The 16,882-nt window shown below is 46.0% G+C and overlaps 2 protein-coding genes and 1 non-coding gene across 3 annotated transcripts in view; all 3 read left to right on the forward strand.

The window, feature by feature from the left end:
* The window catches only part of angpt4 (angiopoietin 4), a 44,158-nt gene extending 32,804 nt beyond the window's left edge, over nt 1-11,354 (forward strand). The window contains exons 4-10 of the mRNA XM_076745657.1: nt 1,955-2,039; nt 2,486-2,633; nt 2,810-2,922; nt 3,612-3,713; nt 4,793-4,959; nt 5,573-5,706; nt 7,863-11,354. Coding sequence (XP_076601772.1) covers nt 1,955-2,039; nt 2,486-2,633; nt 2,810-2,922; nt 3,612-3,713; nt 4,793-4,959; nt 5,573-5,706; nt 7,863-8,023 — 910 coding nt within the window. The 3' untranslated portion in view covers nt 8,024-11,354. The remainder of the gene's footprint in view (nt 1-1,954; nt 2,040-2,485; nt 2,634-2,809; nt 2,923-3,611; nt 3,714-4,792; nt 4,960-5,572; nt 5,707-7,862) is intronic.
* Nucleotides 6,568-6,639, forward strand: trnag-ucc (transfer RNA glycine (anticodon UCC)). Its single transcript has one exon. It is a non-coding gene; the product is annotated as a tRNA-Gly (tRNA).
* A 1,386-nt stretch (nt 11,355-12,740) lies between the features above and the next one.
* On the forward strand, nt 12,741-15,945 carry cox6c (cytochrome c oxidase subunit 6C). The gene is made up of 4 exons (XM_076747821.1): nt 12,741-12,818; nt 14,610-14,723; nt 15,480-15,612; nt 15,811-15,945. Exons 2-3 carry the CDS (start codon nt 14,619-14,621, stop codon nt 15,603-15,605), a joined length of 231 nt encoding a protein of 76 aa, XP_076603936.1. The 5' UTR covers nt 12,741-12,818; nt 14,610-14,618; the 3' UTR covers nt 15,606-15,612; nt 15,811-15,945.
* The last annotated feature ends 937 nt before the right edge of the window (nt 15,946-16,882 follow it).

Below are 16,882 nucleotides of genomic sequence, written 5' to 3' on the forward strand. Positions count from 1 at the left end.
GTGTAGAGAGTCCAGAGCAAAAGAGAGCTGTACCAGCGCACACACACACACACACAGACACACACACACACACACACACACACACACACACACACACACACACACACACACACGCCACACAAACCGCTGCAGCACAGCGATCAGCGCCTCCTCATCAGTCTTCATCTCGGTCAGCGATGTCTTTTCGTTCATGTGCAGGTCAGCATGTTGAAGCGATCAGAAGCAGGAGCTCATAACGTGTTTCAGCTCTTAATATGAGCAAAGTCTCACCTGCCGATGGAACATGAGGTCGCTCATAGGTGTAAAGGAGTCACATGATACGGCTGCACATCAGAAGTGATGGAGGATGATGTTGGACTCTCGTCAGCGACACTTCAGCACAAACTGGACCTCACGTTGGAAAGTTTGGTCAGAAAAGCTGCAGATATGATCAGCTGTGACGTCGCACATCTGGCTGTCAAGGTGCTGATATTCATGTTACTGAACTACAGGAGAATATTGGAGCCTGCAGCCACCGAAGATCAGTTTTCCTTCCTGTTGATTGAAGATTAGAGATCTGTGGATGGTTTGAAATATCTACAGTATGAAGTAATTTTATTTTATTTTTTTCTACATTGCGCTGACGTCCCCATCAACCTCAATGTTTATTGCAAGTTTGCAGATGTTAGCATGCTAACACGCTAAACTATGCTAAACATTTTACCTGCTAAGCATTAGCATGTCAGCATTGTCATTGTGAGTGTGTTAGCATGCAGACATTAGCATTTAGCACAAAGCACAGCTGTGCATCTGTTAGCATGGCAGCTCGTTCACACACGTTTAACGTAAACTACCGTCATTATTGTCTTCTTGCAGCAGGAAACGACATCTTTTGGATGCACGTGGACATTAAATCTGTTTGAGAAGGACATGAGTCTGTTCATATTTCAGTTGGACTAATAATGGCCACCAGCAGCTTCGCACACACAGATTGGGACTTTGTGTGGGAAACATTAGAGAAGAAGACAGATTTTCCCACCCAGCTCCTGCAGACCTCCACCACACGTTCTGCTCTCTGCCCTGCGCTCGGAGCCAGAGGCGCGAGTGTGAACTGGACATTCAGACACTTTCGGTGTCTCACATTTGCCTCTGAAGCCGCTGCCACTCCTTCATCAGGTTTCATTCATTTGGCTCCGGCTCTGTTGATCTAACTGTGGGCTGGAGTCTATTTTCAGCAGCTGCTCTGCTGGTTCAGCTGCACAGATAACATGGACCGCGCTCCGCTCTGGCAGAAAGAATGATGGTCGGGTTATTAATCTTTATGTCGCTGTTTTACGGCCTCGAGCAAAAGGGAGTACTTCAGGAGTTACAGCCTCTGGCCCATTACAGACAGATTTGTTGTACTAATAGTTTGGATTTGCGTCCTCCCTCTGACAAACACACAACCTTCAGGATAAACACTCCAGTGTTCCACGACTTATTTTGTGATGACATGCAGTCATTTAGGTTTTGCCGTAACTGTTTTCCCTCAAACTGCCTCCTCCGAGACATTTCCTACATCTCCCAGAATGCCGTCATCCAGCCGCTGCAGAAGTGTCTGCGCTGTGTGTTTGCATGTAATGTATGTGTCTTAATAATAACACACAAAGCAATCAATGAAAACAGGAAGTGAGGAGTCGCTCTCATAAATAAATAAAGTACATAAATAATGAGATGACAGTGATGTCATGGTGTCGTAGCACACCTGTCCATCACTGCAGCAAGGTGAGAGGCTCAACCACTGCAGGTCAGCAAAGCCGAGAACTTCAGAGGGTCTTCAGTTTGTTTTTAACCATGAGTTTATCAATGTGACGTGACAGCAGAGCTCCTGTAACCTGGATAAAGTCCCTAAATCTGACCAGGTGGTTTTTGTGCCCAAAGGTGAGAAAACCTTCACCGAGGTGAATGAATGAAAACGTGCTGTTCTGTCTTTCAGTCGGCTGGAGAGTAAAGTTCAGAAGTTGGAGTCTCAGCAGAAAGGAGAGCTGGAGGACATGAAGGAGGAGAAGAACAGACTGCAGGTACAGTCAGTGAGAACACACCTGTGTGCTTCACGCTGAGGCGTCATCTTCATCTTCATCATCAGTGTCTGTTTGAACACTTTAAGTTCCGTGTACTGTCAGCATGGTCAGGATCACTTCAGGGACACTTCATGTCAGCCTGTGTTTGACGTTTATGGAGCCGAGCTTCAGCGCAGACGATGAAGACGAGTGTGTGACCTCATACACGTGATTTACAGATCAAAGTGTTTTTTATTGTTTTAGTCCCAAAAAAACACTTTAGCCTCAGCTGGCTGACGCTAACGAGAACAATCTAAACCCAACAAAACGAAAAATTTAGAAAGTGGAAAGAATCAAATATGAAAAGTAAACACCCAGAAAGAATAACGAGAACCAGGCGGTGCGTCGAAGTCTGACCTCTGATGTGTGAGACTCAGCTGGACTGAACGTCTCTGTCTGCGCTCCAGTCTGTCATCAGTACCCAGATGACGGCCATCGAGTCTTTGGAGAGGCAGCTGAGGGTCGCCAGCAGCAACAACACGGCGCTGCAGAGGCAGCAGGCGCAGCTGATGGAGTCAGTGCACACGCTCATTAACATGGTGGCTACGACTACAGGTACGCACACACACACAGACACACACACACACACACGAACACACACTCACTCTTTTGAAACTGGAGAAGCCATTTTCACAATAAGAGCTGTCTGATTTGTGTGTGTGTGTGTGTGTGTGTGTGTGTGTGTGTGTGTGTGTGTGTGTGTGTGTGTGTGTGTGTGTGTGTGTGTTCAGGGTCGCCTCCGAGGAGCCAGATGTGGAGGGACTGTGCGGACGCGTACAAGGCCGGTCACTCCGTCAGCGGCCTGTATCACATCTACATCGGCAACAGGTCTGAACCCGTGCAGGTACGACGAACACCTGAGCTGCAGCCGTTTCCCTCCAGCGCCTCGTCTCTCCATCACTCATCAACATCTGTCTTTTATTCACAGTAGAAATTCATCATGTAAAAAACATCCAGTGAACATCGTGGCCTGACCTTCAGGAGCGTACATATGTGCTAATTATCAACCACATATCTCAATATAAATACACGTTTAAGGGACGAAATATTGATCCCAGGAAATTAATGTAGACTTTATGACATAAAGGTGTGACAACACCATCACATGATACCTGATGCTGTAACAATATTGATTTTATATTCAAGTATTGCAGTAATGAAGTTGGATTTTGCTCGTCTGTATTTTGTTAAAAGGGCAGTTTGGTGTAGATTTAAATCTTTTGGCTGTCAGCAGCTGAATCCTCACTGAAGACACAACAAAACAGTGAAACTGGAGCTTCAGATTCTGAACCCTGTGTGAGACGCAGAGGGTCGCTGAGGCTGAACCGTCAGAGCAGAGAGGATTTGAACAAGCTGTACCTGAACAGTGTTCAAAGTGATCTATGGTGACACAGTAGATTATTGGACATGTTGAAGTAGATTTGGTGAGTGCAGTCCTGGAAATACGTGTCAGTCATCTCTAAAATGACTGAGCGTCAGATCCGTGAGTCTGCTTTGACCTGGTGCACATGATCTGTCCGTCTTCTCCTCCAGGTGTACTGTGACATGGAGACGGGCGGTGGAGGCTGGACGGTCTTCCAGCGGCGCTTCAACGGCAGCGTGGACTTCCAGAGGAGCTGGAGGGAATACAAGATGGTGTGTGTGTGTGTGTGTGTGTGTGTGTGTGTGTGTGTGTGTGTGTGTGTGTGTCTCTGTGTGTGTGTGTGTGTGTGTGTGTGTGTGTGTGTGTGTGTGTCTGTGTGTGTGTGTCTGTGTGTGTATGTGTGTGTGTGTGTCTGTGTGTGTGTGTGTGTGTGTCTGTGTCTGTGTCTGTGTCTGTGTGTGTGTGTGTGTGTGTGTGTGTGTGTGTGTGTGTCTGTGTGTGTGTGTGTGTGTGTGTGTGTGTGTGTGTGTGTGTCTGTGTGTGTGTGTCTGTGTGTGTATGTGTGTGTGTGTCTGTGTGTGTGTGTGTGTGTGTGTGTGTGTGTCTGTGTGTGTGTGTGTGTGTGTGTGTGTGTGTGTGGGGAGCATGAACCAAAGTAAAGACTGAAATAACAAACTTGTTCATAATCGAGCCGCGCCTTCTCTCCTTCTCTCCTCCTCCCTTCCTCCCCTTCTTCCCTCCTCCCCTCCTCTCCTCCCCTTCTCCCATCCTCCTCTCCTCCTCCTCCACTCCTCCCTTCTTCCCTTCCTCCCCTCCTTCCCCCCTCCCCTCCTCCCCTCCTCCTCTCCTCCTCCCCTCCTCCCCTCCTCCCCTCTTCCTCCCCTCCTCCCCTCCTCTCCTCCTCCCCTCCTCCTCCCCTCCTCCCCTCCTCTCCTCCTCCCCTCCTTCCCTCCCCTCCTCCTTCCCTCCTCTCCTCCTCCCCTCCTTCCCTCCTCCTGTCCTCCTCCCCTCCTCTCCTTCTCCCCTCCTCCCCTCCTCCCCTCCTTCCCTCCTCCTCTCCTCCTCTCCTCCTCTCCTCCTCCCCTCCTTTCCTTCTCCCCTCCTCCCCTCCTCCTTCCCTCCTCTCCTCCTTCCCTCCTCCTCTCCTCCTCTCCTCCTCTCCTCTCCTCTCCTCCTCCCCTCCTTTCCTTCTCCCCTCCTCCCCTCCTTCTTCCCTCCTCTCCTCCTTCCCTCCTCCTCTCCTCCTCTCCTCTCCTCTCCTCCTCTCCTCTCCCCTCCTCCTCCTCCTCCTCCCCTCCTTCCCTCCTCTCCTCCTCTCCTCCTCCCCTCCTCCCCTCCTCCCCTCCGGCAGGGTTTCGGGGATGTGTTGGGAGAACACTGGCTGGGAAACGAAGCTCTGCACCTGCTGACCAGTCCGGGTCAGTACTCTCTGAGGGTGGAGCTGAAGGACTGGGAGGGAAACTCCGCCCACTCCCAGTACGACCGGTTTACGCTGACCAATGAGAGGCAGCAGTACAGGTAACCAACAGTTACACAACCTGCAGTGTGTACACATACATACACACACACACACACACACACACACACACACACACACACACACACACACACATGTCCATTCACTCAACTACTGTACTTTTGTAAATTAGAGGTACTTGTACTTTTACTCCACTACATGTATCTGTCATCTATAGTTTTTAGTACTTTGCAGGCTATAAATATATAAATATATAAATATATAAACATATGATGAGTTCATAAAATGATTGTTTGTGCAGTCGTATGTGAAAATAAACTCAAATCAGCTGAAAGTTCAAATGTTACTCACCTGATAATTCATCAGTGATAATGATAATAATCCAAGAACAATACTGCATTCATCATAGTATCACATTATCAAGAGGTCATTGTGTATTATGAGTACTTTTACTTTATGTACTTGAAATAATTTTTGCGGCAGATACTTCCATACTTTCACTTTGAACACAGGAGTTTGACCTTTACCTGAGTTTTTTTTTTTTTAATCCATAAGACAGAAAGTAACAACAATGTTGATGGTGTTTCTCTAAAATCAGCGAATCCCTTCAGCAATTTCAGCAAATCCTTGAAACCCTGAAATCCTCTGGCGCAGGTTGTACCTGAGAGGTTACAGCGGCACAGCGGGCAGACAGAGCAGCCTGACCACCCACGGGACCGGATTCAGCACCCGAGACCAGGACCACGACAACTGTGACCACTGCAAGTGTGCCCTGATGCTCACAGGAGGTAATGCTCCTCCTCTTCTCCTCTCCTCCCCCGTCCTCCTCCCATCCTCCCCTCCTCTCCACCTCCTCCCCTCTCCTCCTCTCCTCCTCTCCTCCTCTCCTCCTCCTCCTCCTCCTCTCTCCTCCTCTCCTCCTCTCCTCCTCCTCCTCCTCCTCCTCCTCTCCTCTCCTTCTCTCCTCCTCTCCTCCTGTCCTCCTGTCCTCCTCTCCTCTCCTCCTCTCCTTCTCTCCTCCTCTCCTCCTCCTCCTCCTCTCCTCTCCTCTTCTCCTCTCCTCCTCTCCTTCTCTCCTCCTCTCCTCCTCCTCCTCTCCTCCTCCTCTCCTCTCCTCTTCTCCTCTCCTTCTCTCCTCCTCTCCTCATGTCCTCCTGTCCTCCTCTCCTTCTCTCCTCCTCTCCTCATGTCCTCCTGTCCTCCTCTCCTTCTCTCCTCCTGTCCTCCCCTCTCCTCCTCCTCCTCCTCTCCTCCTCTCCTTCTCTCCTCTCCTCCTCTCCTCTCTTCTCCTCCTCTCCTCCTCCTCCTCCTCTCCTCCTCTCCTTCTCTCCTCTCCTCCCCTCTCCTCCTCTCCTCCTCTCCTCTCCTCCTCTCCTCTCCTCCCCTCTTCTCCTCTCCTTCTCTCCTCCTCTCCTCCTCTCCTCATGTCCTCCTCTCCTTCTCTCGTCCTCCTCCTCTCCTCTCCTCTTCTCCTCTCCTTCTCTCCTCCTCTCCTCATGTCCTCCTCTCCTCCTCTCCTCCTCTCCTCCTCTCCTCTCCTCCTCTCCTCCTCTCCTCTTCTCCTCCTCTCCTTCTCTCCTCTCCTCCTCTCCTCCTCTCCTCCTCTGTGGGTTGCTCTGTGTTCCAGGTCAAATACATGTTCAACCACAGCGATGGTGGTATAGTGGTGAGCATAGCTGCCTTCCAAGCAGTTGACCCGGGTTCGATTCCCGGCCATCGCAAAATCTCTTCACTTATGCTTTTGACTTTTACTGCACTGCCACCTGCGACCTGTTGCATGTCACCTGTTTACATACTGTGTTGCACATGTTTTTATGGTTTCACAGAATCACTTGCTGTACCTGCTCCTACCTCATAATGTTTGTACTTCATGCCACTTGCACTACTTGTATGTATTTATATTTTTTTGGATATTTGACTATTTGCACTTCTGGTTAGATGCTAAACTGCATTTCGTTGTCTCTGTGTTTCAGTCTGATGACAATAAAGTTGAATCTAATCTAATCTAAAACTCAAATTTTTAAAATAAATCAGTTTTTCAGTTGGAAATGTTCAGAACTCGTTTCCTGGTAAATGTTCACATGTGATTTCACATTTCCTCCTCTCTGCCCTCCTCGTCTCACTCTGCTCGTCCTCCTCGTCTCACTCTGCTCATCCTCCTCTCTGCCCTCCTCGTCTCACTCTGCTCGTCCTCCTCGTCTCACTCTGCTCGTCCTCCTCTCTGCCCTCCTCATCTCACTCTGCTCGTCCTCCTCTCTGCCCTCCTCGTCTCACTCTGCTCGTCCTCCTCATCTCACTCTGCTCGTCCTCCTCTCTGCCCTCCTCGTCTCACTCTGCTCATCTTCCTCTCTGCCCTCCTCATCTCACTCTGCTCGTCCTCCTCATCTCACTCTGCTCGTCCTCCTCGTCTCACTCTGCTCGTCCTCCTCTCTGCCCTCCTCATCTCACTCTGCTCATCCTCCTCTCTGCCCTCCTCGTCTCTCTCTGCTCGTCCTCCTCTCTGCCCACCTCATCTCTCTCTGCTCGTCCTCCTCTCTGCCCACCTCGTCTCACTCTGCTCGTCCTCCTCTCTGCCCTCCTCATCTCACTCTGCTCATCTTCCTCTCTGCCCTCCTCATCTCACTCTGCTCGTCCTCCTCGTCTCACTCTGCTCGTCCTCGTCTCACTCTGCTCGTCCTCCTCTCTGCCCACCTCGTCTCACTCTGCTCGTCCTCCTCTCTGCCCTCCTCGTCTCTCTCTGCTCGTCCTCCTCTCTGCCCACCTCGTCTCACTCTGCTCGTCCTCCTCTCTGCCCTCCTCGTCTCTCTCTGCTCGTCCTCCTCTCTGCCCACCTCGTCTCACTCTGCTCGTCCTCCTCTCTGCCCTCCTCGTCTCACTCTGCTCGTCCTCGTCTCACTCTGCTCGTCCTCCTCTCTGCCCTCCTCCATCTCTCTCTCTCCATCAGGTTGGTGGTTTGACGCCTGCGGTTTCTCCAACCTGAACGGGATTTATTACTCTGTCGGCCACAACATCAGGAAGCTCAACGGCATCAAGTGGCACCACTTCAGAGGCCCCAGCTACTCCCTGCGCTCCACCTCCATGATGGTACGACCCTATGACTTCTAGCAGCACCCCTCCACCTCCATGATGGTGCGATCCTACGGCTGCCAGCATTACTCCAAAATGTCGCGCTGATGATGTGAAACATCCCTCAGCTTCAGCACCATGATGGTATGAACCCACAGTTTGACTCACATCCTTCCAGTCCACCCCATGATGGTACAGCCCTAAAACTTTGATCTCCACCCCTCGAATCCACCATGGTACAACCCAGACTTCTGTGGATCCTCAGATTTCCAGCCGTAATGTTCAAGCCCTTTGGCTGGACATATTGTTTCATGTCTCCTCTCGGGCGCTTTGCTTTCATAACCGACTCTGGATCCATAACAGTCTGTTTATGACAGAATAGAAGAAGTTCGCGTGTTGTTGGACGACAAATCACACTTTTATCCAAAGCACCCTACAGTGTGTTGGCCAATCACATTTTGACAGATGGAGCTTCAGATCAAACTGCCAGCCCTGTGATTCCTGGACGAGCTGCTCTTAACTGTTCCAGAAGGTGTCGTGCTGTTCCCGAAGTCGTCCGAGAAGCATCTCTGATGGAGCGTGTTGGCAGCTTCAGGGTACAGAGTTTTATGACCGAAGCATCTCTTGGATTCGACACGGTTTCACCCACAGACTCCAGAATACTTCTGCTGTTCTGCAGTCGTGGAGTTAATCTCCTCCGACATGACAATATTCCTCTTTTCCCACATCTGGAGAGTCCTTCCACTGCCAATCAGGGGCTGCTTCTTCTCTCAACAGTTCATGAGTACGTTCACCGAAAGATGTCTTTGAATGCATCCTGTTGTTGTTTAACCGTCTGATGTGAGTTCTGGAGAAATCGGCTGCAGAGATTTCTGCCTTCTGTTGAATATAAAGGAACTCGATCACACTCGGCTTGTGTTGCTTGAGAAGCTCAACATGAACGTCTCTTTCCAGAAATCATGACCCGGTTACTCAAGATCGTCACAAACCTTGTTGTGAACAGTTTCGTGCAGGAACTATTTTCTTTCTGCCGAACTACACCCGCCAACGGTATCACAGAAGGAATCGCTCCTCTAACCCTGGTCTGGCAGTGCGAGCTTGTGGAGATACGTTAATCGCTAACTGGTAACTGTTAGCTAAGGTTGCAGCTCAGCTGACGAGGACAGCGCTGATGTTCACATCTCAGGCCGTCACGAGCTCGAGCCTCTCGACGCCTCCTTCTGCGCAGTGATACTGTTGGCGGGTGTAGACAGCACACAGGTTTGGAGGCGAGGAAGCGCTTCGGGGTCTAGTGATGTTTTCTGTCGCTGTCAGGTTACAGATGCAGCCAATCAGAGAGTAATAGAAGCAATGGCACCAAGGATGCTGACGTGAGCCCGACTTGAGTTTGCTTTTTCATTAAGTGTTTAATAATAAACTGGTTGAACCTGAGTAAGACTGCTGGTACTCACAGGAGTGAAAATTCAAGCAGAAATTGATCTTATTCTGATCACAGGCCGATCAGGAGTCTGATGACTGCAGTTTGGAGGAGAAACGTCAGCTCGCTCTGAAATGTTCTGATACTTTGACCTCTTTAATGAAGCTAAGGCTCGGACTTCTTATGTTTTCCTCCTGAGACTCAAAGACTCTTTGTACCACAGAGATGATTTATGGACGTTTGAGACGCCCGAACAGCCAAGTGGACAAATGATGGCTCAGATCTCCCAAACTGTTCGTCCTGTTAGTGAGAGATGACAGACTTGTACATGATAAATGAAAACTGATGAATTTAGGACACAACTAGAAGACATGCAGCTGGAGACACATTGGACACCATGGCTTCAATTATTATTCAGGAGAAGAACAGCGGAGGAGAGGGACAATGAGCAAGAAAGAGGGACTCAAACCAAAGAAGAAATCACATCCGAGTCCAGTTCCTGAGACACAAATGTTGCTTTAATTATCTTCTTACTCCAAACAACTTGATCATTTCCTCGTTTTTCATTGGACTCTTTGTTTTATGTTGGCAAACACACTCATGGCTCTCGTACAGACAACAAATGAGTTACAGGACTCATTTTTATCATTTGGTGGATTCGACTGTGATCATCTGAACTGTGCTTCTCTGTCTCTCACACACACACACACACACACACACACACACACACACACACATCCAGTCCTGTTGTCACACTGTCTTCACTTTAACCCGCTAATGATTTTTGAGGAGTAACATGACGACACCTGATCAAAAAATGTTTTCTGCTTTACTTTTTGTCACAAGATGTTCTGTCGTGTGTGTGTGTGTGTGCGTGCGTGCGTGCGTGTGTGTGTGCGTGTGTGTGTGTTAAACAGTCATAGGAGTGGCAGTCGCTGAGTCTTTGATTATAAAGTGTGTAATTTGTTGACCAGCTTCAGAAAAACGTGTTATCTCGGTTTGGTGAGAAGCTGAAGAGCCGGAAGCAAAGAACAGACGTAATCAATAACTTCAGCATGATTGAGTTTATGCTAAAGTGTTCATACACACAGCAGCTCATCCAATATTCTGCTTGTATTAGCCAGCAGAGTGCTAACACAGTTAGCATTAAAGGTGCCCATGGCAACAGAGCTGCAGGTTTTTTTAACATGTATGCTGGGATATTTGTATCTTGTTGTGGTCAACAATCAATACAAGAACACTACAGTCATGCTCGTATCTCTATAGACAGCGCTGCTTTGAGCTAATGCTAACATCAGCATGCTAACATGCTCATAAAGACAACATGCTGACATTTAGCAGGTATGATATTTTCCATGTTTACCATCTTAGCTTCGAGTGTTAGCATGCTAACATCTGCTAATTAGCACTAAGCATAAAGTACAGCCGAGGCTGATGGGAATGTCACGACCCACAGATGATGACGGCGTTAGAGGTTGGTACCATTTATCCTGAGGGGGACGTGATGTAAGTGCAGAATCTTCGTGGCGATCCATCCGAAAAATGTTCAGATATTTCACTCCAAACCACAACCTGCAGGTGGCGCTGCAGCAAAGATTCATCCCCTGGGACCACGAACGTCTGCGGTGATGGATCATGGTCCTGCAGCCGTCGCCTTTAAGTCGTCCTCAGTACAGTTTCATACAGGAAGTCTGCAGAATTCTGTGTCAGAGTACAGAAGTTTGTACTTCAGCGTATTAAAATGCACTTTATGGAACAGAAAGTGAACTTCAGTGTAATAATCTTTCCTGCTGTTTCAGATACTGCAAACATCAAGAAGTTTCACCTTTTCAGGTTTAAACTTGTGTTTTTTATTCACTGCGTATGTGAAGCAGAGCTCGTCCACTCACCTGTAAACACTCTGCTGTGTTTTGTACAATAAAGTATGTTAATAAAGCCGGTCTGAGGTGGTTTTACAGCTCTGAGGTGTCACTGTTTGCCCCTCACTCAGCTGTTTACTGTTGGAGGAAAAAAATGAATCTTTTCAAAAATTCCCAGAAAGATTTACTGATTCCAGAAAGGTTGAAACTCATCAATAAAAACAATCATTTCCAATCAAACTGTTCACTGACAGCAGTTTCCTGAAGTGTCTCTGATTCCATGTGTTCACAAAGTGGTGAACCTCGCTCCATCCTCTATGAACGACTGAGCCTTTCCAGGATGCCCCTTTCACACCCAATCATGATCCTCTCACCTGTGACCAATCAGCCTGTTTACCTGTGGAATGATCCAAACAGGTGTTTTTGGAGCGTTCCACATCTTTCAGTCTGTGAAACGAGTTGCTGCATCAGATTCACAATAAGCAGATATTTACAGAAATCAATGAAGCTGATGAGAGGAAACATTAAATATATTGACTTTGTGCTGTTTTTAATTGAGTAAATGTCAAAAAGGATCAGCAGATTATCACATTCTGTTTTATTTATGCCTAACAAAGCAATTAATTGAATTTGTCTATTTTCTTGTATTCATTGAAAGTTAATAAATCATATGTCAGATACACACACACACACACACACACAGAGAGAGAGAGAGAGAGAGAGAGGAGGGCCTGAGAGGCAAAAAGTTACCCATATTTCACATCTCGATATCAGTTATCAGATGAAGAGATTGAATGGTAAAATCAAACATGGCTTCCATCTTGAAAACATCTGAAATCGATTCAAAACTGGATAGGAATTAACAAGCAGGCATGCTGAGGGAAAATATTATCATCAAGCAAATAAAAAGCCATCTGTCCAGTTTTATTCTGTTTTCATCTTTATATTAAATCCACACTTGAAAAATTACAAATAGTGTACAATTTAAAACGTCACATGCTTACAAAACTGCAAACCGCATGTGATCAATAATGATTCTGGAAGTCGATCAGCACTGAGGTCGTGAGCGCTCACAGGTCAGTCGATTGTCGCTCTGCCTCCCTCTTGTGGTCAGACTGCGTTACTACAACAGTGAACGGTTAGTTTGCAGGTGGTAAACTGCTTCTCTTTATATTATATGTATAAACCGGACATGGCCCGAGTGCAGAACCGTTGATTACATTCTATGATGGTCTAATCTAATGTAATCTAATCCTGAAAATAAAAAATAGTGCCCTCCGACAGATTCAAAGATTTAAACAAACACGTACACGTGTATGTACCGATAACGGTGCACAAATGCTTATTCTTAATATCCGTTGTCATTTTTTCATTTTTAAACACATGAATTTTGAGTTTTTAAACGTTGTCGGTCTCCGGTTTCCGTGACCCCAAATACCCCGACTTCGCTTTCACGAACATTAATTTTGTCCCTCTGCGGTTCCAGTAGAGTCTCTTCCGGTACAGGAAAGCAGCTGCACTGTGTGAGCGGTTTCTGTGAAGGTCGTGAGTCCAACTTGTGAGTATTCCTTTGAATAAGACTGTTGATATTTGTGGGATAAGTTTACATTACAACGGGTTGTTTTTTCAGACTGATAATAACCGCTGGGTTTTACTTTTTCCCCGGAATTTTGCCGCTTTCCTCTCGTGTCGCCGCCTGGATAGCAGTTAGCTGCATCGAGCTAGCTAACGTTAGCTTGTCCTGCTGCTGATATCGCGTATTAGCCGAATGCTAACCGACAACTCGTTAGCTACTCTTCTTAACTGTTGGTGAAACGGCGATGCTGCGTCTGCGGTTATTATTTAAGGTGTTTTGCTAATGTTGTTGGACTTTAATGCTGCTGAAGAGAAAAGCTAACTTACCATAATGTGACGAGGAGAAGCCCTAACGGTCCTTTCTTGTTTGTGACATTACGCTACTTTGACCCGGTGTCACAGCGCTGTAACTCACCCATTTTCTACTGTTAATATTTGCTGGTGCTGAACTGAGGGTACTTGATATTGTTTGTGTATAGCTGTGAAAGCAAACTATAATAGAGGACACATGTTCCAGGAAATGAGGCACCTAGAGAGAGGTCACACGGTGGTTTCAGTGCTGCTGTGCTGACCTGACTTGGCTGCGGTGTTTGATGGCGGTCTGCCGTCTGGGATACTCAGATTAGTTATGTCCTCCTTTATTATTATTATTATTATTATTATTATTATTATTATTATTATTATTATTATAGTTATTTCTCACTGAAAAGACATCTGTCTGTAGCACTGTCCTCTAACTGTCTGAAGAAAATAAGAGGTAAAAGTCAGTATTTTGAAATCAAGCCTGGTTTACTTCGAGGTGTGTGGATGTAATTGACCTCTGGGCCAGATAAGATAAGATAAGATTAGAGCTGGTGAATGAAGGTTTGCCAAGTAATGTCACAAAGAAAATCCACTGTCAGCTATTTTTAATGCACCAACTCATTAACTACAATTAGTTGATATTCAGGGCGTAACTGTAGGAGCTTTGTCCGATTCAATATATACAAGATGTTTATTAAAATAACTACTAATAATAAAAATGATGGCCAGACATGAGGAGCCATTCATTCAGGTAGGACATTAAAATGTATTAAGAATAACTTAGCTTTACATAAACCAGCGCAAGACCCAGATAAAAAGTACAATGCACAGATCTCTGGATCCCTATCACCATATTTGCATTCAGTAGGTTTATATACCGCAGCTGGTCTCATTTCTGCCTTCATTTACCTCACCTTCATTCACAGTCACTGTAGAAAACACCTGGAGACTTCAGTTACATGTTTGCATCAGAATGCTAATCAGGCAGTAACGCCTGGACCTTTGAAAGACGTCTCAGTTTTGTATTAAAGAGAACATTATTGACATGAATGAGTTGATGCAGAATGATGATGGGAAACGCTGCTTTTGGTCTCGTATAATCGTTTTGTCTAAAGTCTGTGATGTAAAACTTGAAATCAGTGCAGTAAAGTAAAGTAACTGCTGTAAAGAAATGCCAAACCAGGTCTGAGGTCATTTAGAAACTGTGTCCCATCACAGACGCTCCATCACAGACAGACAAGTCTATTTTTCAGCAGTAAAGATTCCAAGTGTGTATTTTCTCCACAAAAAAACAATCAACCAACATGTCTTTATCAGGTTTTTAAAACTCAAATATTGATCCTAAGAAAGGCCTCAAAAGTCCCATATTGGTCAGACCATGTTGTTGAGTGGGTCGTCCTGATCAATACCAATCTGATCTTGGCCGTTTGAATTACATTCAGCCTGATTTTTGTCTTTTTCCTCCTGCTAGTGATCCACCATGTCTCTGCAAAAGCCTGTGATGAGGGGGCTGCTGGGAAAGCGTCTGAGGTTTCACCTGCCCATCGCTTTCGCTCTGTCCATCATGGCCGCAGTAGGGTTCAAGGTGAGAGCAGGAGACAAGTCCGCATGGCTACGACCTTCATTCCCGTGAAGCTGTCACGACTAAAAATGTCACTTCATGAACGGGAACACTTCAGTTTGTTAACCTTTACCTCAGCAGACAAACTCCAAACAAACACACACATTTGGGCTGTGACAGATTCTGCCTGTGAATGTTGATTCTTTTCTGGTAATCTTATGGTTATTGTTGGTAGTTTAATCTTAGATAGTCATATAAACTGTGTCTCATGTTTGTCCATCTCCATCTACATGTATGGGGCGACACAATGTTAGTAACACAAAAGAGACGAATGCAGCACCACCGCTGACTGAAGCCTTGCATGTGCAGAGATGAATCAACTCTTTCGTGACAGTGTTGACAAAATCAGAAGCACATAAGCTGCTAAAGAGCAGTGATTGAAATACATTAGACTATGCACACGTGTTTTAATCGTTTGCAGGTCCTTCAGAAATGTTATTGTTCAAACAGATGAAACTGCAAACAAACATTAATCCAGTAATGAAATGTCTGAATGGGTTTTACGCTGTGACTGAGGCCAGTAAACAAACCTTAATCTTAATATAAACCTGCTGGTGTCATGTGAGCAGTCGTAGATAATGAAAATGTTGAGAGAATGCTGAAACACTCACAAATCTGTTCTGTTCAGGAAAATAAACTATTGAAACTCGGCCGTCAGCCCTCTTTGTAGGCGCTGATTTAAACTGCGACCAAAGCGGAGGTGTCTTTTGTTCCCCACAGTACACAGTGACAGAACCCAGGAAACAGGCCTACGCTGACTTCTACAAGCATTACGATGCCGTCAAAGAGTTCAACGCCATGAGGGAAGCCGGCATCTTCGAGAGTGTTGAGCCCTCCGGGAAGTAAAGTCACTGTGAGTCTTTTCCTCACTGTCACACCTGAAGGACAATTCAGCTTTACTGTGACTTCAACGGTGAAAATACTGAGATTAAACATCGTTCCTTCAGTGTCCGGTCACCTTTATCAGCAAACACACACATATTTGTCACAGTGTGTGTCGTTCCATCCAGTTGATCTCTCTGTATCTAAACGTCTTCTTGTCTTCCTCCAGCTCCTCTTCCCCGTCGTTCATTCCCGGTCTGAACTTGAGGTTCCTTCTCGCCCTCTTGGATGTGATTTACTGGTTAGATGCGAACATCGCTATGCTGTTTTGTTCCTCTAAATAAAATATTCTATTAATGTAAGAGCCCTCCTGTCTTTGTTTGGTGCTTTTGGACTCTAAGCAGTACACCCGAATAATCCATCTGCGCAGTGCGGATAGTATTCAAGACAAGTACTGTGTCCTGATTCCATACAACATATTAATGCACGTGTAGGGCTACAAATAAAGATATATTTCTATTGTTGATTAATTGATTAGTTTGGTCTATGAAATGTCAGAAATCGTGAAAAACCTTGATCACTGTTGACCAAAATGGCGTCCTTAAGTGTTTAACTTTGTCCACAACTCAAAGATTCTCATTTTACTCTCATAGAGGAGTGAAGAAACCAGAAAATGCTCACATTTAAGAAGCTGGAATCAGAATTTTTACTTTGAAAACAATTACTCAAACATCATCAAAATAGGTCATTTAACAGTTCAAATTCATCAGTTAATGGTTGCAGCTGTACATGTGTGTTGTAGAAGCTGTTCCCAAAATATATCCTCCATTAAGTTGTGTGTGAGTGTAAACTTGGACTTACTACACTGTATTAGCACTAAACGCCACTTTGTTTTGAATAGTTGGTATATAAGAAATAAATGTAGTTTAATACTTTATACTAACAGGAAATGACACAGTTTGTATCATTTGATAAAAACAATACAAACAGAAGCTTTAGAAGCTGCCACTGTCAATTACACTTCACACATTTAAAGTAAGAGTAAAAGATTTGTTACTTATTTTTTATCTTGTAAGATCTTTCTGGAGCTGTCACTCTGTATCTTTACATTTCTTGCAGCTGTGAGTCTCCATTTCCTTTGTGCACCAACAGCAAGCTCAAAAATTAAGCTGTTCTAGGGCTGCATGCAGATTTTTTGACTGTTTTTAACCGCAGACCTGTTGCAGTCCCAGCAGGGAGCGCATGTTACGGACTCATGGCTGTGACTCTCGGTGTGTTTGGCGCCCCCTCCTGCTGGCGGC

Source organism: Chaetodon auriga, chromosome 2 (genome assembly GCF_051107435.1).
Source record: "Chaetodon auriga isolate fChaAug3 chromosome 2, fChaAug3.hap1, whole genome shotgun sequence".
NCBI lineage: Eukaryota > Metazoa > Chordata > Actinopteri > Chaetodontiformes > Chaetodontidae > Chaetodon > Chaetodon auriga.

Excerpts from the sequence above, each read along its gene's own strand:
- cox6c (XM_076747821.1), top strand. The coding sequence starts at position 14,619 with ATGTCTCTGCAAAAGCCTGTGATGAGGGGGCTGCTGGGAAAGCGTCTG. Across the intron at positions 14,724-15,479 it reads TGGCCGCAGTAGGGTTCAAG|TACACAGTGACAGAACCCAG; the intron begins GTGAGAGCAGGA and ends TGTTCCCCACAG.